Source organism: Strix uralensis, chromosome 7 (genome assembly GCF_047716275.1).
Source record: "Strix uralensis isolate ZFMK-TIS-50842 chromosome 7, bStrUra1, whole genome shotgun sequence".
Classification (NCBI taxonomy): domain Eukaryota; kingdom Metazoa; phylum Chordata; class Aves; order Strigiformes; family Strigidae; genus Strix; species Strix uralensis.
The window spans coordinates 39,976,592-40,000,383 of record NC_133978.1 but is presented as its reverse complement, the minus strand read 5'-3'; the positions used below and the strand labels follow the sequence as shown (position 1 = coordinate 40,000,383).

General features: G+C 39.8%; 1 protein-coding gene across 4 annotated transcripts in view; it reads right to left on the bottom strand.

Moving 5' to 3' along the window:
• Nucleotides 1-23,792, bottom strand: part of DOCK1 (dedicator of cytokinesis 1) — a 312,454-nt gene that overhangs the window by 78,015 nt on the left and 210,647 nt on the right. For all 4 annotated transcript variants that reach the window (XM_074875532.1, XM_074875533.1, XM_074875534.1 and 1 more), the window contains 3 exons: nt 8,621-8,699; nt 7,851-7,951; nt 4,652-4,710 (listed from right to left, as the gene is read on the bottom strand). In XM_074875532.1, coding sequence (XP_074731633.1) covers nt 4,652-4,710; nt 7,851-7,951; nt 8,621-8,699 — 239 coding nt within the window. The remainder of the gene's footprint in view (nt 1-4,651; nt 4,711-7,850; nt 7,952-8,620; nt 8,700-23,792) is intronic.

Here is a 23,792-nt window from a genome sequence, read left to right as displayed (position 1 = left end):
TGGGTTCTTCCATTGCTTGAAGCACAGGGATTCCCTCAGAAAAGTAACCAACATCTTTTGAACTTTAGACGTGAAAAACGGCGAATTCGCAAAAGAGGTTTTAAAAATCATTGATCTCCTCTCCTTTTCTCTGGGGGTGTATAAATTTCTTGCTCAAAAAGGGAGTCGCTGAAGAGCTGATCTGATGACAAAGGCACGGAGACATCCCCTCCCAAGGTGCCCACCGAGGTGAAGGGGAGCCAAAGGTGGCCACTGGACTTGCTCCCGACCTGGCGGGGCCCGGCGGGCGGCAGCCAGCCCCAGACCCACAGAGCCATGCTGCACACACCGCTGCCTTGCAGGCAATCAGCAACAGACTTTTTAAATCACAGAGGACAGAGAGCTTCCCTGAATATGAAAACCAGAAGGACTTGGGGGGAGTAGAATCATGTGAATTATTCGCAGAAGTTATTAAAATCACTTTGTGGTGCGAAAAAATCCCTTGTCTGCTGTTTGAAACCTGCTTAGCTCTTCACGCCGTCTGGAGGGTCCGCAGGTGGCTCCCACCAGAGTTTTGGCAGCTTGGCTGCAGACAAAACCACAGGGAAGGACCTGCCAGGGCGGCGTGGCCAGCACTTGCCCCGCTGCACGGTTACCCAGAGCCGCGGCGGGCAGGAGCTGCGCAGGCAGGGCAGCGCAAATTAAGACATTAAGGCATCTTGATTGGTTTTCTTCATCAAGCATGCGTGAGGAGCAACATGGAGGAAGGGTTTGTCCACCACCGGGGTGATGAGGGAGAGGGCTGAGAGCCCCGCGTGACGCCCTTCTGATGCGGCGACGCACACCAGCGATGTCATGATGCACACGCATGTGTTTGCTCCGATGATGTGATCCAGCGTGGTGATGTGACACAAAAGAAAGCATGAGAGCAAAACACGAAAGGAAATGATCTTCCTCTGGTACTCCAGAGCATCCATCCCAGATGCCTGTCACAGGCAGCACTTTCTGATAAACAACCCAACAATGAATTCGCCTTTTTTTTTTTTTCCCCGGGAGTGTGGGAACTCCCACGCAGAGACTCAAAATGTGACAAGTCTGGAAGAAAATTGAGGATTCTCTTCTGAAAACCAAATTGTGCAGCTGCTTTAAAAAACACATGCAAAACAAAAAAAATCCTTTTGAACATGCAAAAAACTTTCCGTTGCAGTGGCTTCTGCCTTGCCATGAGACGTGCTCCTGCAGACTGCACACACGACAGGAACAGACCTCATTACGCGATCCAAACCCAAGGTGGTTTCTTCAGTGGATAACGTGTGATTTTCATTTCCCAGGTTCTTCTAATTTAAATTTGGGCCACAAAAAACACCGAATAATTTGCTGGCAACCTCACCTCTCACTCAGGTCAGCTCTGAATATGCATGACTAATTCAGAGAGTGTTATCTCTAACGACTTCTATTTATATAACGCTCAAAGTTCAGGTCTATTTTTAACCCTGGCTTTCCCTCCAACGACATTAACGTCTCTGTCAAGACACCTTTTCTGACGTCAAGCACGTGGAGGGAAGGGCCAGGCCAGTGAGCACCTCGCTGGAGGACAGCAGTAGCAACCATTTCACTTCACCTTCAGGAATTTTCCTTTTCCATCTCCCCCCAGCTGGTTCAGATGTCAACAATAAATGCAATGTTTTCTGAGCTGGCTTTCCTGGACCAGCTTTACCGCAAGGATATTATTTTAAATGTCATTACAACTTCTTTAACATATAACTGTTGAAACCATTAACCACTGAAAACTGCTACCCATGACCTAGTGTCAAAGTGTGTTTTGTATATGCTAAATTGCATCATGTAACGCTTTTAAGCGTGTGTTGTTTGAGTTCCTATGTTTTCAAGACAAAGGCCACAGCTTCCTTTATGCTTCTTTGATACTCACTGTGTCACCGAAGTCTAAGGAGCCTCAGTTCCAACAAAACAGTGACTCAAAATAATACATTATTTTAAAGTTCAGGTTGTGATGTGGAAGAAAAAAAGCCTACAAAGACTAATATACACTGTTTTGGTACAGGCAAGAAAATAAAAGCCTTGCAGAGCTTTCAGAAAGGCAACGCAGCGGGGGCTCAGCGTACTGGGACTAGGCTCCCCGAAGCCATCCTCATTGCTGCTGCATCACAGCACTCAAATCTAAAGCCTTCATGATCAAATCTAGCAGAGTATCAAACAGGACAGCTACAACCAGGATTTAAATAGAAAATCTGTCAGGCTGAATCTCTCATATGTGCTTCCCTGTTTAAAACAAAAATCTTATTCCTAAATTACGGGTATTTAAAGTGCGTTAACACAGTCAGCTAGTGTTGCTGTCTGCTATACGTGCTCTTTTTTTTTTTTTTCCCTACTTATAAAGGTAAGAAGGTATGAATATTGCAGCCACGACTGCATCAGAAAAACATAGAAAAAACTTTTAGAATTTGTATTCCACTATTTAATTTCCAAAAATAAATTATACTCTTAAATGTGCATTATAGCTAGAGGACTGTCTTGTTCCTGACTGGGGATTTTTGACTCAGCAGGCATTATATGTTAATCATGGTATTTATGAATAAAAAGTGATGAGACAAAATATTAATCTTTGAGGCTTATCCATACCCTTTAATACATAAATCAAAAGTCAGGGTTGTTTGGTTTCATCATATCTTATGCACAATGGCATAGTCATAAAAATTATATGCTCAAGCATATGCAAGAATTATAGCTTTTCACTTTTGATTTTGTTTCTGAAGATATACATTAATAATTTGACTAATGTAGTGTAACTTCTAAGGTAAAAGTGTCAAGTGCCCCCCAATCAATTCCCCTGCAGTGGTAAATCAGAATTCGTTCTTAATTGATGCTGTGACATACATGAGATTGGTGAAGAGCCAGAAGTTAAACATGATCAGCATGGACTATCTGTATTACAAAGAAGATGAGACAAAGCAAGCTGCTCATTATGAGAAGTACAAAGGACGCCTTGGATTGGGGTCCTGCCTCCGATTTACCTTTCTCTTGCAGCTTTTGTTGGGAAGAGCAGCAATTTACTGACTCCCTCAACATGTGAGATTTCGGCATTAATGGTCCCAGCCACTTACAGAATCACAGACATTAGAGCTAGAGGAGGTCATGAAATCATCTACCTGGATAATCTCGGTTTATAAAAACCCTGTTAAAAATAAAAGGCTTTCAAGACAGCACAGAAAGAAATATTGAAAAAATACCACCCCTCGTTCTAATCGAATCACAGAACTCCAGGGGAAATTATCATCTCCCTGTTAATTTTTCAGTGAAAAACTGAACCCTAGAGCAACTAAATAACTTGTCCAAAAGCAGCCAGAGTCAGCAGCAGTAATAAAAAGCACAATTCACTCCACAGTCCCCAGCCTGAACAAAATAACCTCAGGTAAGAACAGCCAGATGCATAACTACATATGCAAACTTTTCTACTTTCAGTCCAGTAAATTCTGGGAGGAGTTTAAGAATCCAAAAATGCTAGAGAAATCAGTAAAGATAACAGATGAATACAGGACTGTAAGCTTGGAACAGGGCAGGATTTGGCTAATTACTAACAAAGAGGCTGCCAGCATCCTGAGCTGGATGACCCAGCATCAGGCACGACGCTGATTTTATTAGCTGTCTGTCGAGTCACTTATCAGATGTGGACTACGCTTTAATCTGTTCTCCAGTCACTTAATTCACAAAAGATGCATCTAATAAAAAGTGAACTCAGCTGCTCTCAGAAGCTTTTTCTCATCATTCCAGCAGAGCAGATGCAAACTCTGGGATATCAAATACTTATGAACCCTTGCATTCCCTCCTCTTATATATGCTGATTCTTTTTCAAGTTTCAGCAACAACAGTACAGCTAGAGATAGAAGTGGCAAATGCATTCATTTCTGATAACTCAAGGAACTTTTGATAAAACTCAGAAGAGCCTGAAATGCCTCTGCTCTCAGGAAAACGAAATCTGGCAGATGAGTATACTCAGGTCACAGTAAATACTCAGTTTCCCATGAAATTCAATCCCCGTATAGTTAATTATACCCCCAGAACAGCACAGACTTGTGATAGTCAGATATGCCTAATTTACCCATGAACTCCAGGGATGTCCAAGTTCCCATTCTTCGCTGACTTTTCTGAGTCACTCTGACACAGTCAAACAAGACTGAAAATCAAGACTTTAAGCAGAATTTTCACAAGATTGAAAATCAGACTTTAAGCAGAATTTCCAGGCTAAGTTACTGATAACCCTTGGACACGTTCATTTTGCTACAGTCCCATTCCTGCATCCACAGGCATGTGCGTGTATACATCTATGTGTATAGATATGTGTGTGTATGTATGTATTTTTAAGGAGAAAAAACCTCATTCAACAGGTATCACCATAACTGTCTCTTTTTATGTAGTGTGAGGTTGAATAGCATGAAAAAAAAAGAAGATATGTAAACACTGACTAGAGTTATGTATCTTTCCAGACAGTGAAATAAGAATGCAGAGGAGGCTTTATTTCTTAAATCACCTGCTTTTTATATGCCTTCTGGAAGCCTACCATTATTTCAAAAGAAAGCAAGTTCATTTCATCTCTAACTTGGTTTATACAAACACTGAGTGAAAGCATCAAGCAATAGGTGCTCAGGCTACTTACCCAGATTATACCACATATCCCTGATTTCAAAACCAATCTGCCTTCTCATATCACCGTACCTTAAAAAAGAAAACAAAACCACCATTAAAAAAAAAATAAATAGTACCAATAAGCAGAAACATCTCATTTCAAAATCTGATCAGTATTCAAAAATATTTGAAATGACAGGTTCTCCAAATGCAACCACTGCAATAACACTGCACAGCCCCCCTCACCAGCTCAGCGATGTGCCCATAAGCGCTGACCTTTCCCGAATGTCCCTTTTACAAGGGACTGAGCCGCAGAGGCTGCCTAACACGCCCAGGCTACCCCAAAAGCCTCAGCCACACAGCCATCAGCTTCTCTTCCTCACCTCATGTTACTTGCTCTCCCTCAAAAGACCCCAATTTTCAATTTCTGCAGAATACTTACCAAAGGGAGAACACACACCAAACATTCACCTGTGCAAAACCTCTCTTTGCCATATTTTCAGACTACCTCACCATCCTTCGGGACACATGGGTGGTTACAGAGATTAATTGTGAGCGTTTTCTATTTTCAAATGGTAATGGCCGGAGAAAGCAAATAGAGAGCTTCACGGCCTAAGGCTGTGTTTTATTTTTATACACTCCCTTTGCATAGCATTGTCCTAGAAAATAAAACAAGGAACATCTTGTACTTTGATGGGCAAAATCAGAAAGAAAAGGTTTCGATGTTCCAACGGGATTTTGTGTCCTGCCCAGGCTGGACCAAAAGCGAGTGGTCCCAGGCCAGGACAGAGGCTCCAGAGTTGGTGGCACCAATACCTCGCATCTCCCATCGGGGTTATTTTTATATTCCACTCCCTCTCCATGGCAAACGTCCTACTGCCTTCATTAATGACAGGATCAGAACCATAATGAGCTCCAAGAATGTATTTGCTACAGAGAGTATTTGTATGTTAAATAACAATATGAGCAAAATGGTAATATCTGGCAACTTGTGGGATTTTTGTGGGATAATAGTGAGATACCCTGTCATTAATACAGATTAAAGAGATTCTTCTGCATCATTATGCATCATTAAGAATCTGTTATTATCTAATGCTTAAATGCAATATTTAGCAAAAACTACAAATTACAATAATTAAATTTTAATTATTAAATATTTAACATTTTAAATGAAATATATACTTAAAAAGATGGGTGAGTGTGATATTGAATTAACTGATTAATTATATCCCTTTGGCACAGAACTGGTAGCAGTTTCACATAGCAATAAAAGTTAGTGCTTCCAGACCATACATTTATTGCATCTTGAAGAATTTATAGTCTTGATTTCTGTCTCCAATACATGATTAAACTGAAAATAACAACTTGTAAAATCATTATAAACAGAGATTTACAATTTAGCAAACTTCATTAAGTAACCACTTCAAATGACTTAACCTAGTTATGTTAGCAGTGAGAAATGTCTGTTGATTTCTTGAATTTCTTCAGCAAGATATACTGCTCAGTTTAATATTAAAATCACTTGAAGAATTTTTCTGTTTAAGGTTCCCGTCCTCACAAAGAGGGAATATCAGTCCACAAATGTATTTGACAGTAATTTCCAGTCCAATTACAGCTCAGCTGATGTTGTTTTGTTCAGGCCAGGAGTCTGTGCTGAACTAAAATGCTCACATAGGTGCACACCAACGTCGGCCAGAGAGAGCAAGGGGACACCAACAGCAGTCACGGCTTTGATCCCTCTGCTTGCTAACTGAACAGAGCGCTCGGCCTTTTGAAAAAGTATCCCTTTCACTCTTAATTACAGAAGAGAATTTGCATCATTGGTCCCATAAATTCTAAATTTAATGAAAGAAAATTTACCTAGCTCTACAAAACCATCTAGATTTCCTTTTGCAAATGTATAACTATAAAGTTATTTATGATATTTATAGCACAAGTACAAAAGCCTGCGCTCTGCTTGACATCACTTTTCCACTGAACTTCTAAATATTCCTGTTTCATCAAGGAAGTCCCACGGGTCACATGTACGTAGATTAGATCATACAGTGCTTAAAAATTCTGTTTCAATGCTCAGGCAAAGCGCAGCTTCCAAAGGAAGCTCCTCAAAACCCACGATGGAGTGGGTGAGTTTGAAGGGCAAAACTTCGCTGCCAGAAAAACCCGAAGGGATGGGACATAGAGCCCTGGCTGTTCTGGTCAAAGTCTGCAACCCACACAGTTAAAGTAGAAAGCCTTTTAAAATCACATCTTGCTGCAGCAGTGATAAACTCTTCCCGTTCTCACTGTGATCTCTCTCACCACTATGGAAAAAGGCTTCAATTTAGAAGGTGAAGTGATACAAACTGCATCTTCTTTCTCTATATCGATATATAATATATATTATACATACAAGGAGCCTGAGCTATACTTGTTCAGGGAATCTGAGCTTTGAAACTTCCCACTTTTGTGCATTAACTGTGGTGACCTGACTGACTAGGGGAACAAACTGCTTTTGCAGGCTCTCTTTGCAAATATTATGACCCAAAAAGAGAATCCATACACTGTGTTTGAAAACACGTACCTGCCTTTTTTCAGTGCTCAGTGTTTAGTTAATTAAAGATAAGGTCCACTACATTGAAACCCCAGTGAAAGTTAGGAGAAATACATACATTAAATAAAATATTCATGCTCCAGTCTTATTTCCAGTCTTTTTTCTTTTGACAGGTTTCATTTGCTGTGGGACTCTGAATAGCAAGCGGGTAGTTCAAGCTCCCTGTTCAGAGGTAGGCAATGTAATCCCTTTTAACCAGGAAAGCATACAAGACTGCGGTTATACAAACCCATTCTTCAGGGATATCGCAGGGAAACTGGCTGTAGTTACAAAAATTCACTCTAAAAGGCCATTAGGGATTAAGCAATAAAGAGCGCATGTAAAATGAGATTAGAGTAAGCACAAAGCTAAAGTGATTTAAAAATTCAGTTTTATAATATGTTAATACTTCTGAAAAGTCTTGACTTTATGAACATCCTGCAGTATAAAATACTGTCTTCATCAGTAATGAATCATGTAATTTAGATCTTGATTCAAGGGTAGAAACACATGCAATACTTGATTCATGTTTTTAAAACCAACCTTTCATTATGCCATGATTGCATCTCAATTTGAATGGATTTAGCTAAGAAATTAAACTAAAATTATGTTAATAGACCTCAAGTTCTTGTCCATGATTTAGATGATGAATAGGACTTACTTGTTAAGTATTTTTGCTCTTTTAGCACTTGAAAAATTCTCCAGTTGTAAAGACTCTTGTGTGAGAAAAGCAACAGCCAGGTGGAAGTAGTTGTTCCAAAGCTGAAAGCCCCCAAAATGACAAGAATAGGTACCATTAATTCTCTGAAATGTTTTTCTGCACACCTACAAAACAACTTAGAAGTATCTAAATTATGCACATAAATATTTAAAGGAGAAAATAACAGACACCACAGATACGGTGTTTCTTGACATATTCTTAGTACATCTCTTCACTGTGTTTACGTTTCCATGAAACACTTCCCATCTACAAATCCTAGTCGATTGTGTTTTGATGAGCCAAGTAAAATTAGATGTGAACACGTAAATATGGAAAAAAAAAAAAAAAAGGATCCTGAAAAAGTGACGTAAACCGGCACGTTTCTCATCAGCAGGACAATCAGATGCTGCGTCCCGGGCTCCACGTTTGAGGCAATAATTCTGCTAAAGCATCTTCTGCAGAAAGGGGGAGGACACCCCTGTTTGCTGTGCCTGGAGGAAAGGAGGACTTTTCTACGCTGCTCTGGGTAAGACTTGGTGCTCTTCTAGGACAAGACCCCCAGGACACGAATGGATCGTACATACCTACTGAGCGTGAAATGACTTAACTGGGCTAACTGGTCACCTGGGGGTTACGATGACACACACATACACCAGAATTAATGCGTTTGGGGCAGAAAGTTATTACAACATTAACATCAGTCCCCAAGACACTGATGTTTTTTTCCTTACCTGTAACTCAAAGTTGGCTTGATCAAGAAATTTTTTGTTTAGCATATCTGCATACTGATTAATTGCTCGCAGGAAGACTCTGAAAGATCAAGAGAAAATTACATAATTACACACTCTTCTGTGGTACCTTTGTACATTTGGCATCCCAATTAGACAAAAATCTGACTCTGTCTGGAAAGCGAAATTTGTAGCTGTTACATGAAAAGCAGTGTGATCTCACTGCTGTTAAGTACACAGAATTATATGCAGATGTTCTGAGAATCAATCAAGTAAATTAGCATATGCAGAAACAGAAAGAATGTTTGGATAAAATCACTTGTCTTTAAAATATCATATGATAATCAATAAGTAATTTAAAAATTCAGTTTACCAGAAAACAATATATATTTTTTTAAAGTTACAGCATTGTAGTGTTGTATCCAACCCAGACCTGCAATTGGCTGTATTTTAACTTGCAGGTCAAGCAAAACATGTTTTGAAACACGAGGCAAACACTATTTTACTTATGGTACAATAACACATAAAAATGCTGTTGAAGGACAATCTTCAAAACGTTATTCACTGTTCTACTTCTAAAATGCTAATTTAGTACCCGGTGTAGTTTACTGCTTTTCGAAAAGGATGCTTCTTAAATTGCAAGAGGAGTTTGCTTGACAAGCTTTAAAAATAAAACCAAATGGTATAGTATAAGTAGGTCACTACATATTCATGGTGCTGAAAAGTAAACATATTATTCTTTGGTAGCCTAATCTCCAGTTTCAAAATAAACATTATATTCCTCCTGAAAACTTTATATTTATGCTATGAAACTGTCAGCTAATGCTCAGACAAATGAGCTTGTCTTCTAAGCAGACTGTGGTAGAGATTTATGTCTCCCGAAAGTACCTGAAAGATAAAGACTACTCATGACACGTAGTACTCTTCCCGCCCCCAATAGCAATCTTGAAAAAGAGAGTTCACTGTCGAATGCAAATAACAAAGTTAATCTTTCTACAGGCTGACAAACATCTGAATTATTTAAAACAAACCAGTAGAGGCAGTTAGACAGATCTTTTACTGAATTCACCAAGTGAAGAGATCACCTAGTGATCTCTCCTGAAAAAAAAAAAAAAAAAAAATAGTTAAATGTTTGGTAACCCAAGAGAAATGAAGCCTCCGGATAACACAAGGGCATCAGGATGCTGAGATTATTTACATATACTAAATTAAAAAAGAAAGGCAAAAATTTTGATGCCACTGGGATGTATCTGTAGTATAAAGTCGGATCACTACCCCCAGCAGTGCAATGGAGGAGAAGGAAAGTATCCAAATGTGAAAATAAAAATCAAATTTATGAAAGAAAACACGAGGAAAATTTAAAAGATGAAAGAATATATAAAATATAAACAAATATATTAAAAAATTGAAGACATACATATATGTAGGCATACATACATCCATACGTTTTACTGTACTAATCTTTATGGCTAAGGTGTCATAGGCATCCAGCATATGCAGAGATGCATTTCAGGAACAGCACTTCTGCGCATTATTCACCAGTATCTTTGTCAGTGTATATGGTTGGAAACAACTTCATTATGAGATCTTATAAATGAGAAGAATTCAGCATACACAATAAAACACTGCAGATATATATGTATTTTAGATCTATGATTCAATTACTGAGCTGTAGCACATACTAAGATTGAAACTGAAGTTATCCATGTAATCAGACTATCAACAGTTTGATATGTAGACTTATACCTCGTTTTGTTTTGTGGTTTTAAAGTCTGGTAATACTGTGAGATTCGTAAGTCTTCTGAGAAGAATTAGTAATTTAACATAGTAGGAAGGGCCATCTAACGCTCCTTGCCTTATGAAGATAAAATCGGTTTCAATAGAGGGAGGATTATGCCTACAATTTAATTATGTTGCCTTAAGACATTACTGTAATGTATTCAATCTGCTCCATCTAATTAAGGTTTGGAACAATCTCATTACTTTATATACCATTATTTTTCTTTAAATTGTAACTCTCGTTTTTCCCCTGTATCAATTCTAGTGAAAACCAATAAAGAACAAATAACGCAGAATGTACTGTACATTGCGACTGCAGGAGGACCACAGTGCAGCACATGTGTTGGTCTGTAGTTGTAATTAACCACCACCACCCTCTCATAGCCCATGTGCTACCCCTGCACAGTCAGGGTGCTTTAGGAAGGTGGGTACTCCTCCCAACTTCCTACAGCAGAAGAACATCAAAAGAAGAGCTGCAGAGATTTAAGTGTTGATTTTTTAATTATTCAAACCCCATTTTAACTTTGACTTAATTTGATGATACACTCAATCCTTCTGTTACTGGATAAAACACTTCCTAACATACGGCAGCAAAAAAAGCCCAGTTCTTGTCCCAGTGAAAGTCAACAGAACCATATTTTTACTACAACAGTCTATCTTCAGTTGCAAACCAAATGTAAGTCAATGAGGATTTTATGCCTGTTTTGACCAGTGCTGAAAGGATTGCTGGAAATATTGACAGTCCCTTTACTACAACACGGGGGGCAGTCAAAATAGAACTATTCCAGATCCTGGTACTGCAAAGTGAAACATGACTGGCACAGTACAGTAAGATCCATCCTGAATAATTCAGATCTAACTGAGGAAAAGGGAAGTTATGAAGCGGATTAATCAGTAACTGATTTAAGTACTACGACCTCCTGGTACAACCAAAGTCACTAGGGTGACCCTGTCACGGCTAAACTCACAGAGCTTTCTAGTATCATCTAGTACCTCCAGTGCCAAGAGGAAAGAGCAAAATTATGATGATTTTTATCTGATGAAGTTAATTTTAAGAATATATATTAAAATATTGGCAATAAGAAGTAGCAAGTTGCATAGCATACTGGTACAACAAGAGTAGAAAGATTTCATCACAGTACTCCTCCTTCACCTTGGTGTAAAGATTATTGTTACAGGGCCCGACAAGGAAAGGCTGGATTTAGATAAATGTAGTTTTCTATCAGGCTGAGATCACTGACTACCACTCCATGTACTTCTCACTGCCTCGTAATCTCTTACAGACCCACACAAGAGCAAGGAGAGGTGTCACCTGAGAAAAAAGGTAAGTATTTCTACCTGGAGTATTCAACCACCATACTGTGAACAGGCTGCAATTCGGTGAAAAAGAATCAGAAGAAATAACAACAGACACAGGGCTGCAGGGCAAAAGTAAGATGGTTAGCTTGGCATTGCTTCACCATTTTGGTACGACACTCAATCGTATGGTAAATCAGACAGAAAGATTACTACCCTGAAGAGATCATTTGGATATAAAAAAAATTTTGCTTGGTGAATTCTTGGCTATAATCTGAAAAATGGTGTGTTTTCACCTGTGAAGTTTGCTGCAACTCATGAATGTGAAACCAGTTCAGGTTTATGCCCAAATAAAATTCAAAAGAGGAAGCAGAAAAATTTTATGAATCATTCCAGGTGTTAGTTTAATCCTCTTCTTCCTCCAAAGCAGGTACTGACAATTTTCAGTAACTTCACTGTCAAAGTTGAAGTAACAGAAAAAATCGAGGGAAATGTGGCTCTTCAGAATAGGCAGAATTAAACCAAATGCATCAGTTCTGTATGAAGAATAAGCTGGCTGCTGCTAACACACGCGAGGATGAAAGGTGTACTCGCACATCACTGGGCCAACAGACAAGTAATCAAAAAAAATCTCCCGTGCTCAGATGGAGAACATCAATCCGCAGTGGCATACCTTATCTTGCTATAATTAATAATGAAGATTAGCTTCCAGTTGCATGTGCATAAAAAGAAGTGTTTTTCAAGTTCAGTTTCGATTAACAAAAGAATACATTGTCCGTGTCAGGAAGACTCACAAAAGTTAAACCTTGAAAAAGAGAGAAGTTCAGAGACTGGAACCGATCACAATCACTCTGCTGCAATACTGAGAATGTCACACACAGCAACAAAATCTAATGCTAACATACTGGAAAAGATTTGTTAGACAAAAGACTTTATCAACCCAATTAAAAGAAGGAAATTAACATTTCCTATGATGTGACTGGAATAGAAGGACTATGATTACAGAAGGAAGTAACTTCAGGATATGTGGAAGGAAGAATGACTGTTGCTAAGAGGCATTAAGGATCAACCAAATAACAAAATTAACATCCTGGACAGATGAGGTTTATGTGTGCTGAGCCCCTGGGGATGGGATGAGTGGTGCTGGGGATGGCTCCCAAACGCATCAGCAGCTTTCTGTGGTCTCCTCTGTTGTAGTTAGGTCCTTTGAGGCAGGGACTGTCCTCTTACTCTGTGCTTAGCCAGCTTCCATCACAGTGAGGTCTCACACCGTCACCTGGATTTCTTAGTATTTCATCCCTGTTCATGTATTTCCTGATAAGACACCTTTATCACTTCTCCATAAGCCAGAAGGAATAACGAATTGCACAAACACACAGCGGAAGGCTGCAAAAGTGTGTTAGATGGTGGGCAGCAAAGCAGCTGAGCATCAAAGTGCCATCGTGCTGCAAAATGCTCGGTCTGGCTTGTGTTGGGATAAGGGTCCTCCACTGAGAGACGCAAAATATTTCTTCTTATCTACTTGGCAAGGCCTCGGGTGGAATATTGTTCAGCTGAACTCACCTCGCTTCAAGTGACACAAAAATATGGCAGAGAGCTCAGCTGAGGGAAGAAAGAGGACAGGAGATAGAGAACACCATGGCACAGGTTAGACATTAGGAAATACTCTGTGATGCTAAGGACGGGCCATCAAGAGCAGAAATTCTCAAAAAACCCCACTAAACCAAAAAAACCCACCAGGTTGAGCAAACACCTGTGATGTGGTTGGGTGTCATTCACCCTGTCCTGCCTGGGACAAAAGGGCAGATTAGTACTAATTTCTTCAGTAATTTCTCCCCATTTATGACTCTCAATCAGAGTCAATAAATCAATTAATATGCTGCTGATTCAAGCCAGGAACTAAGTTCAATTGCAAGTACTGAGTTCTGGGTATTTTTACTGTTATTGATTATTAATCACTTCCAATAGTTGCATAGGTGGTTAATTGGTTTGTGGATGCACGCTTAGAGATTGTTCCACCAAGTACTACAGAAAATAACAAAAAATAATAGTTCGATTCTTTAATTTTACCTTTACAGAGAGGCTCTTTTTTTCCTATAAACAACCTCAGTGAATTCACGAGGCTGTTCATACATATCAAATCTAGACTTCAACTGGCAATAATAAATGAAGAAGGGACAAAGGGATTCAATTTATAAGTGTAAAAGTAGTCACTGTGCCAAACAACTCATTTTTTTTTCTCTTTCTCAGGTACAGTCAGTTTTCTTCCTCCATTCTCTCTTATAATTAGTCAAGTGTCCTGATTTGCTTGCTCACTCATGTTTAAAAATATTCTATGCCCCATTTTCTTTCTTTCAGCTTCTCACATCATTGGAAAGTATTTGCAAAAGCTAAAGGAGCTGAGGAAAGCTGGAAGCCGCATGATGCTGCAGCGCACCTCCCATCAGGTAACGCACACACACAAATCAAACTGCCTCTGCAAGAGATTGTTCTGAAGAAATAATCTAGAGAGAGATATTCCAAAAGTAGAAACATTCTTACAGTAGATTCCATTTTGTACATTATTTTGTTAGCTCTAGCACACGGGGATTTGGACTTACACTATAAGCTCTTATGCAAAATACTCTGGAAAATATGAGACAATAGAAGCTACAAATGTACTCACCAGTATTTTTCTTTAAGTGAACATCAGAAAAGAAGAACGAAAGAATGAGCCAATGACTTCCCTAATGACAGAATAATTATCTAAACAAGAATATACAGATACGGCTTAAAATAATTTAGGTTTAGCGATAATTCAATAAAAGAGAGGGAATTTGGAGTGAGGTTATAAAAGGCACTATTATGATGTCATTTCAGTTAATTTAGATGGAAGGATAATGAATGCTTTATTACAGCTGATCAGCCTTCCTGCACATCATCATGCTTTCCATGCTTGAGCTTCTGCTTCTCTGGGAGACAAATTTACTGTGCATATATGAGACAGACTACTCTTATCTTGTCAGACTGCGTATGAAACAACAGACCTAGACCTTGAAATCCCAATGCAAAACCCAGACCTGAACAAATGCTCGCTAAAGCATGAATAGCAAAGCCTTCTTTTAAACAGCAATCACTTCAAATACCTTCAAATTCTTTTTCAACGTCTCAGTGTTGCAAAGCACAGTTAGGTTTTAAACAACTTTTTACATATGGATTAAAACTTGTATTTTAATACACTCCTATAACCACTTCTCTATTGGCATTGCATGCAGTACGGTGATTGTCCAATTATTTTAAACCTGGAACACAGAGAATATGTAGTGACCTCATACGTGTATTTTGTACAAGTCAAATGAAAGTCAAACACATTAAAATGAGTGAGCATGAAGGTATCCACCCTCCTTGCATCTCTCCCTAATTTTTTCCCTTCCCAAATCCCCTCCCTCTTTTCTTTCCTGGTGATGTTATTACTGTTCACCCATCTTCACACCTCCAGACCCGACAACTGCCCGGCCCAGATAAAGGTTTCCAAAATCCTTTTCATTTTACACTTCTGTATATGATACTTCTCTGCCCAGTCTACCTCTGTTCTTTTTTAAACAAAAGTTTAAAAGATTCTTTGTAATATCCTCTAATTCATCAGGCTAAAGAGCAGTCAAGATTTTTTTTAAAAAAAGAAGAAACAAAAACCTTGATCATTTGCTTTCTTTTGAATTACAATTCCTAGGCTGACTATGATAATAGCACAGAGTAATCCCAGTGAAGACTTGCTACTAAATACTTACATTAGCATAATCTTATAATGTCTAGTCCACACCAGCACAGGTGCACCATGTCACATTATTAACCTATTTTCTAATAAATATTTCAGAAATGCTTTTAGCATATTGTCTATAATCACTGACACCTCTTTCCTAATTTATATTCTGTGCTGTGTGTCCTCTAAAACAGTGGGAAAGATGAATGAAAAATAACTGCAAGTTACAAAATACTGAAGGACAAACTTGTGGTCTGACTACCAATAATCGGTACCATGTAACAGGCACTACGTATTATTTTACAAACCGCCTTTGCAGTACAGCGCTCTCGTCCCTTAAAATCAAGTTGACAGAATAACCCTGTTACACCACTGGACAAACGAATGCTAAACGTTTACAGAAATAAACAGTAAAAAAAAAAAGATTTGGATTTACATCCCATTCAAATCCAACCCAACGCTCAACCTGAAGCATAGCTGCCTGTTTAATGGACGTGGTGTAGGGTCAGAGGAGCACAGAGATGCTGAGGTTGGAAGGTGCCTCTGGAGGTCTCTGGTCAAACTGGAGTGGGTTGCCCAGGGCTGCGTCCAGGTGGGTTTTGAGTGTCTCCAAGGATGGAGATGCCTCCTGTGGGCAGCCTCCTCGGACAACCCGGGGCAGGGTCTGACTGCCCTCACTCTCCTCCTTTCTCGACTACTTGTCTGAAGCCTAGGCTGTGGCTTCTTGACAATTTTCAGAGTGCAGGAAAGAAGAAGCTTTAAACTCTTTTTCAAAAGCACCAGTAAACTTTGTCTCCTAGAATTTTATCTAAGATGTAAGTACAGCCATGGATATAACCTTACGTACTAAATTTCACCACCTAGAGATTTTATGACAGCGTAATAAAAGCCTGGAAATAGTGTTTTCTAATGGAAATGCTAGAAGACAATTTAATTTAGGAGTTTTTAGCTAAGGCTACAATACTGGGAAAGCAGCACCTAGTGCAAGTGGACAGCATTATTGTTCTCTAATCCAAAAGTTAATATTCTAAAGAAGACGACTTACTGAATTCAAAGAGACTGTTTCCATTATGGTAGTTGGCAAAAACTTGCAATAGATCTTGTAATTTAAAACAAATGTAATTTTGTTGTAGTGCTGCTGGAAAAAATCTCTGCAATCAGGTTAGCTATTAAACAAGCAGTTTTCATTATAATGCGCTGCTCAATAAAATGCAAAAACTCTTTGCTGCGGTACAGATATCATCACCTTATCCTTGGTGAGTTTATTGGCTAAAAAACATCCCTTCCAAGCAAGTGTGCAACCACAGAGGACAGGTCCATGGGTTCTCAGATGCTCAGCCAGCCCAATGGCCAGGGCTGGTGGATCTCTCCCCCAGCCTGCTGTTTTCATGGGCCAAGAGCTGCTGTGGCTGCAAACAGATGCTGAACCCAGCTCTGCCTTTCCAAACAGAGAAGGACGATGGCTTTCCTCATACCCTCTCCACACAAGATGCCTGCAGGCCATTAAGAACCCAAGAGTGCAGGCTCTTGAAAGATGCCGTCTTAGTTTTTATTTTGCCTTGATCCTACATAGGAATTCAGCTAGTTTTTGCAGTGGCAAAAATCAATAAAGCAGAAGATTTTTTTTCCTATCACACTGCTATTTAAAGAAGTGTTCAGTCTGGAAAGAGAAATAATTTAAAAAGAAGCAACTCATGGGAAGTGTGGGAAAGGACTTTGCAGGTAAATTTTCCTGCAAAGCATGAAAGTTCTGACTGAATTTGGCCAAAAGTGTTCAAATACTTGACAGTGCCTCACAGTTTGTGGCACAGGAACCTCCCTCATTTTCTGCTGACAGCACTGTCCTCTGTAATTCACCCATTTCCATGGATGCTTAGATGTGAATACAGATTAAGGCTACTTTAGGTAATTATGGATAAATCAATAGAATCGATTCCCTCCATTTCAAATTCTTTGGCATTTTCATCAATCTTGCAATCAATTGTTAAGACAATTGCAACTGGCTAAACAAATGTCATAACGTTGCTTGAAAAATAATCTCAATTTTTCCTGTGGGTATTCAATTCCTTTATCAGAGTCCATCCCAGAATACTAATAAGGAAAAAGAAAGTAATCTGCAGATGAAGAAGGTGTCATAAGGCTAGTTTAACACCTCTTCAGCGCTTCTGGGGTCACAAATCAGGTGTGCTTAGCAACTCAATCTGCTGCAGAGATCTCTTCTCTTTGTCCACCAGCCAAAATGTAAAGTTCATCATGATGCCTGATGGCAGAAAGTTTCCATGGGTGCTGAAAAGAATTTGGCTTTTAGTCCTATGCCTTACTGTTACTTTTATTGTCTAACTACTAAGAATCACAAACACAGAGACACTGTCCAGAAGAGCTGAACTTTCTCAAAACCAGGATCCACCTCCCCAGCAAACACACACAAGAAGTGACTCCCTTGGAAGAGGTTAAAATGCCATTTCTTGTAATAGATGGGCATGATAAACCACAGCAGCTGCTCTGCTTTGCTGTTCCACAGATGCTTATGTGGCTGACAGCTTTGTGAAGGGATCGCTAATGCTGGTAAAAAAAACCACCTTACTGGAGCTTTAGGTAAGCCGGCATTTGATCCGAAGTGTGGCTCTCAGATATTAAAGTGACACAAAACGTTTTAAGAAGTCAGTGGGGTATGTGAGGGAGAGAGCCAAGCGAGATGAGAACAGTGCTCATCTCCTGTACAGGCTACTGCTCGCCTAACCCCGCTATTAACCTTTGGAGAAGATCAGTGGTTTGCTATTCTTTTAATTTTTCTTTCAGGCTCCTGTCTGATACTGTTTGTAGCAATGAGACGGGACTGGAATAAATGCTTGGATATGATGCTTCAATACCGGCCAGTACCAGAAATGCTCCAGCACAATGCCTGTCAGGAGTCCATCCCTTCCGTGGTTATTAACAGGTTTTTTGAGTCCCGCGGAAAGAGTTAAGGTATCCTGCATACAGGGGATCGCACACAGAAAGTCACAGATGATACAGCACAAAAATCAGGTTTGCAGAGCAGATAGTAACTGTATAACATTTATAATGTGGTGGGTTTTTTTTCTGTTCTAGTACTTTCCTTATTTTGGGGAAGCCCAGAAACACTGATTACCTCTGACTGCTTTCAGCATTCATTTCATCCTTACTAGGCATGTGTTTTCTCCAATATAGAAGAGCTTAATAATGCTGCAGATAAAACCACACTGTCTCGTAAGAAACCGCAATGGAATGAGCAGTCAAACCCATTTTGGTTCACTCTTTTACCAAGCCTAGACATGCCAGCAGAACTGCAGAGCACCAGAGGGACCACACCTCGATGACTGGGTTCAGTTTTGGGCCCCTCACTCCAAAAAGGCCATTGAATGACTCAAGCGTGTCCAGAGAAGGGCAACGGAGCTGGTGCAGGGTCTGGAGCACAGGTCTGATGGGGAGCGGCTGAGGGAACTGGGGGGGTTTAGTCTGGAGAAGAGGAGGCTGAGGGGAGACCTCATTGCCCTCTACAACTCCCTGAAAGGAGGGTGCAGAGAGGGGGGATGAGTCTCTTGACCCAAGGAACAAGCGCCAGGCCAAGAGGGAATGGCCTCAAGCTGCGCCAGGGCAGGGTCAGACTGGCTCTTAGGAAGTATTTCTTTGCAGAAGGGGTTGTTGGGCGTTGGAATGGGCTGCCCAGGGCAGGGGGGGAGTCCCCATCCCTGGAGGGGCTGAAAAGTCGGGTTGACCCAGCACTGAGGGATCTGGTGGAGTTGGGAACGGTCAGGGTGAGGTTCATGGTTGGACTGGAGGATCTTCAAGGTCTTTTCCAACCTGGATGATTCTGTGATTCTGTGACATTTCCAACACTGCAAACAGACTAATTTGCAGCCTTGAAGCAGTTATCTCCTGCATTGAAACAACGTACTCCCATGCACAGTGGCTGCAGCACAGTCTCTGGATGGGTTCAAGGCCAGGGAGGATCCAGCACTCACTCTGACATGCCAATCCTCCCTGGAATTTTACAGCTGCTAATTAGTTTCTGCCTGGTAATGTCAAAGCCTCAGAGGCAACCGCAAGCGGGGTCGCAAAAAACCCAAAATGGCCAAGTGTGTCAGTGGGACAAAGTCTTTGCTAAAAAAATTTTTGTATTAAGTTGTGAAATACAATTGCATGTATATATATGCCACTGATATGAGCACAGCATTGTTTATGAGGACAGCCAAACATGTCTTTCATTTTAAGAAGCTTAAGCAACTTTTCCAGACATTTAGACCAGCAGACGTTAAGCTCCGTTCCCTGACAGTCAAACACAGGTAACACACAGAAAGCAGCCAATACAACCCATGCCCTGCCCCAGCATCCCCACGGATGGAGAAGATTAAAGCCTGGAAGCATCACTAAAGCACACCCGTTCTCTAGGGAAGACTGAGCACCTCGGTACAGTTATACAACAAACACCAGCTTCAGCAGCCTTGCAACTGGATCATCCAGAATGAAATCTGGTTCTCTGCAATTTCTTTTATGCAGTGCTTTTATTTCACTCTCTCTTATTAATCCTGAGGAAGCTCTTTAAGCTACTAAAATATGCTATATGGATTAAGTAGATCTAAAACTACAGGAAACCACCTGGCTTTTGAAACACAAATATTAGCTTGGAAACCATTTTCTTGGGACACCAAAAGACTAAAATTGTATTTTTGACAGCTGAGTTTGTAAGACAGCGGAATAACCTAAAGGTACTGCCATGTGTTGACTCCTCACCTCTGCTAAGGCAGAGCCACATAAAAGTTTGCTTTAATGTGCACACAGGAATAAGTGCGTCCCCATTACTAAGGCAGGTCTATTTACTTTGTCCAAAAAGCAGCACTTGGAATTTGGAAATTACCCTAATTTGGAAAAGTTCCTGACTCCAGCAGCATCGCTGGACACCAGCAAATTGGAGCATCCTAAATCCCACAGCACAGATGGTGCGACGCACGGCGTGGCACCGCCAGCGCAGTGAATTCAGACACAGGGCTGCACTGTGAATGCATTCCTGAGCCTCGCAAGGACAAGACAGACAGCCAGTCACTTCACAAAAATCAATGCCACTGGACTGATTTTCCTGGACTGGGTCAAAGTATAGTTGGGCAAAAGGCCCGCACAACATTTATGCACCATTTATGCTCCTTTTACGTTCTCCTCTGGCCTGAATTACACATTTTGGCTATCTCTAAACAGATAATTTATAATGCCAATGGCACTGAAAGCCAGCAGCTTCTCTATGAGTAGACTTTAATTATTTTATGGACTCATACGGGCAACAGAAACTAAGTGGGGAAAAATCCAGACTAGCCCCAACGCTAGGAGGTTTTCCCACCCGGAAAAAAACAACCAAACAAAATATTCATGTTGATTTTTTTTTTTTTAAACTAATGATTGTATACAGTAACATCTAAAACTGTCCTAATCTTACATGGCGCAGTATTATGTATGAAAGAATTTATTACTTTGCCATTGAAATGTTACCAGATTGGAAAGAGCTGAATTTCCCACCGGGTGAGCCCAGGCCACGGCTCCCAGCCGAGGTGGGGAGGTGGCGAGTGACAGCACCTTCCCCGCAGCTCAGCACAAGGGCGCACATGTTCATGTGACAGAGTCTTTTTTATTCATGGTAAACCATAAAAGCCTTCAAGGACTTTATGGCTTTTAAATTTCCTCATTCCTGTAGGAATACAAGTTTCTAATTCAGAAAGTTTTCAACTACTCAGAGCTTCAAGCTTTTAAATTTTTTTTCTAATATGTTACTTTAATCATATTGCCCAAAATTTTCATATAAAATTCTGGTTTTAATAAAACAATGAATTTGGAAGATAGAGTCTGATAATGGAAATTTTAAGGGAAACCATTAATGCAATCACTGGAGTGAAGAAGTTGAGTAGAAGTTGAACATAGTTGGAAGATATGGAGACAGCATATTCAAATCTTAATTAATATATACCAACAAGTGGTTTGTTTGCCTGATGTAAAGACCTGATTACCAAGACGTTATTTACAGCGCTGAAAAATGCAAACTTGAATAACATCTCTCTTTAGTGACCTGTCATCTAAAAAGTCTTTTAAGCCACATCATGGTAGGACTTCTGTATTACAGATTCACACTAAGCCACTACACAACTGGCTTCATCCTGAGGTTTAAGCAACAACATATGTGTGAAGATGTCCAGCACGGACTTGAGGCCCGTGACATGGTCACCAAACATTCAGGATTTGCAGCAAATATAGCTACTGAGTGTAAGATGGGCCCAGACTACCAAGACATGGGCAGATCCCATGAGGATGAAGGCTTGTTTGGAAGCAGCTGGATTTTCCTGACTCCCAGTAATGAAGCTGCTGCTACAACATCACGTAAGTGCCAGCACTGATAAGCCAGGAGTGATCTGAGCGGGATGCAGGGACTAACAATAGGAGCCCTTTGATGGAGAGAGGGATGCTGGCATTGCAGTGATTCATGAAGGGCAGGGAAAAGGCTGCTTTTAGAATGGATATTGATGCTCACGCAGATAAGACTTGCCAGCATTTTGAAGTGCATCTGCAGCAGATATTATGGGAAGTCTGGCAACAGCAAGGAGCTATATAGGCCAACGGTGAACAACCAGAGAACTTGTCAAAGGTTTACATAAGGTAAAAAGCACAGTTTTCTGGATTTATTCCATATACTAGCAGTCAAATTGAAAGCAGAATGGCGTGCACAGGTTGTTCAGATCGTATGTAATTTCATCTTCAACGTCAGCAATACCCAAACTGTGATCGCTCAAAACTGATATCCAAAAGATATTAGAAGTGGCTGTAAGCAGCACATAAAACTATGATATAATTTATAGTGGTTTCAATCAAAAGCTTTAGCATTACAGCGGCAGCACAAAAGCCCGCAAAAAGGGTTTTGTTTTGATCACACCGATAGGCCAAAGAGATTTGAGAATCACTGTTGAAGAAGTAGGGGATGTTAAAATCAAACGCGTGGACTATTTTAGCTTTCCTCAGTTCTGCCAGGTTTTTGGTAGAAAATAGTATTTTAAAAGAAAACACGTAACAAGTGTTTTCTAAATTATAGCAAAAATATTCTTTTTTTTTCCCCCTAAAAACGCCAACTGAGATAAAGATTCTTTCCCCATATTTTAAGTCTTTCCCTTTTTCTCTAGCTTTATTGGAAAGTATAGCCTCCTCCCCTTGCTATTTAGGTTGGGTAATTTAAATTTTACTTGGGGAAAATAGTGAAAGGGGTTGTTAATACCTTTTTTTTTAGCTATATCTACCTTAATATTTAATCTGCGATATTACAATTGCAGAATTCTCACTTTATGCATACTTAAAAGTTAGACGCTTCCCATACCCCATACACAGCACGTCAAGGTGTAAATGAGCCTGCCAAAGTGTGATTTAGTTCAATGTATGAGAGCATTAGATGATCATACCACTCAAATGCTGTTCCTATAATGGGGAATACTTTAATTTATGTTACATTCACTCAAATTTGTAATTCATGACAAAATTATAATTTTTTTTTCCCAAGGCATCATTAAATGCTTAAGAGCCAAATGCACTAAAAAGGGAGAAATACAGACTTCTGCAGGGACCTCCTGCGATTGTAACCCTTCAAGCATTGACTTTTTCATCAGAAACTACCTAAATTGCTTTAGTAAAGTTGCTCACTCACAACTGGGGCCAGAAACACTGTTCAGAACCTCTCACCTCTCATGGAATGAGCAAACATAACTAATCCACTGTTAGTCAACAAGCTGTGCTACAAGCCCTCGTTACACGGTCTCATTAAAAATACTTCCATTAAAAATACCACGTTACAGCCCAGATACAAATAAGTGTTATTTTCTCTGTGCCGCAGTAGGATAATTTAATTGTACAGAAACACAAAGACAGAAGAAAAAACAACTTATGGTCCAAATTAACCCTACATGTATTATTTCTGCAAGAGACTATCTTAATTGTAAGTATGCATTCAGAGAGCAACACAACATTTTGTTCTTAATTTCTATGTAGTATAATGAATGGGTTTTAAATTAGTCAAAAAAGTAAATATTAGTCTGTGACAAATCACAATTACTGAATGATCATAGCTGTATAAATTAACTTCAGCTAAGAAGTTTTCATTTATGGGAAACACAGATTTATTTTTTTGAAGTTGTTTTGTACAGCACAGTAAGTTGGGTGTCACTTTGTTTCTTTCAAAATTATTTAAAAACACATTTACAGGGACCAGTCCGGATAGAACTGGCTCTGGAAATCATAAGAACATTTTATAGCATGTTGCTTTGCCTAAATTAATGTGAATTGCAATGGGAACAGCACTGGGTCAAGTATATATAATTTCTG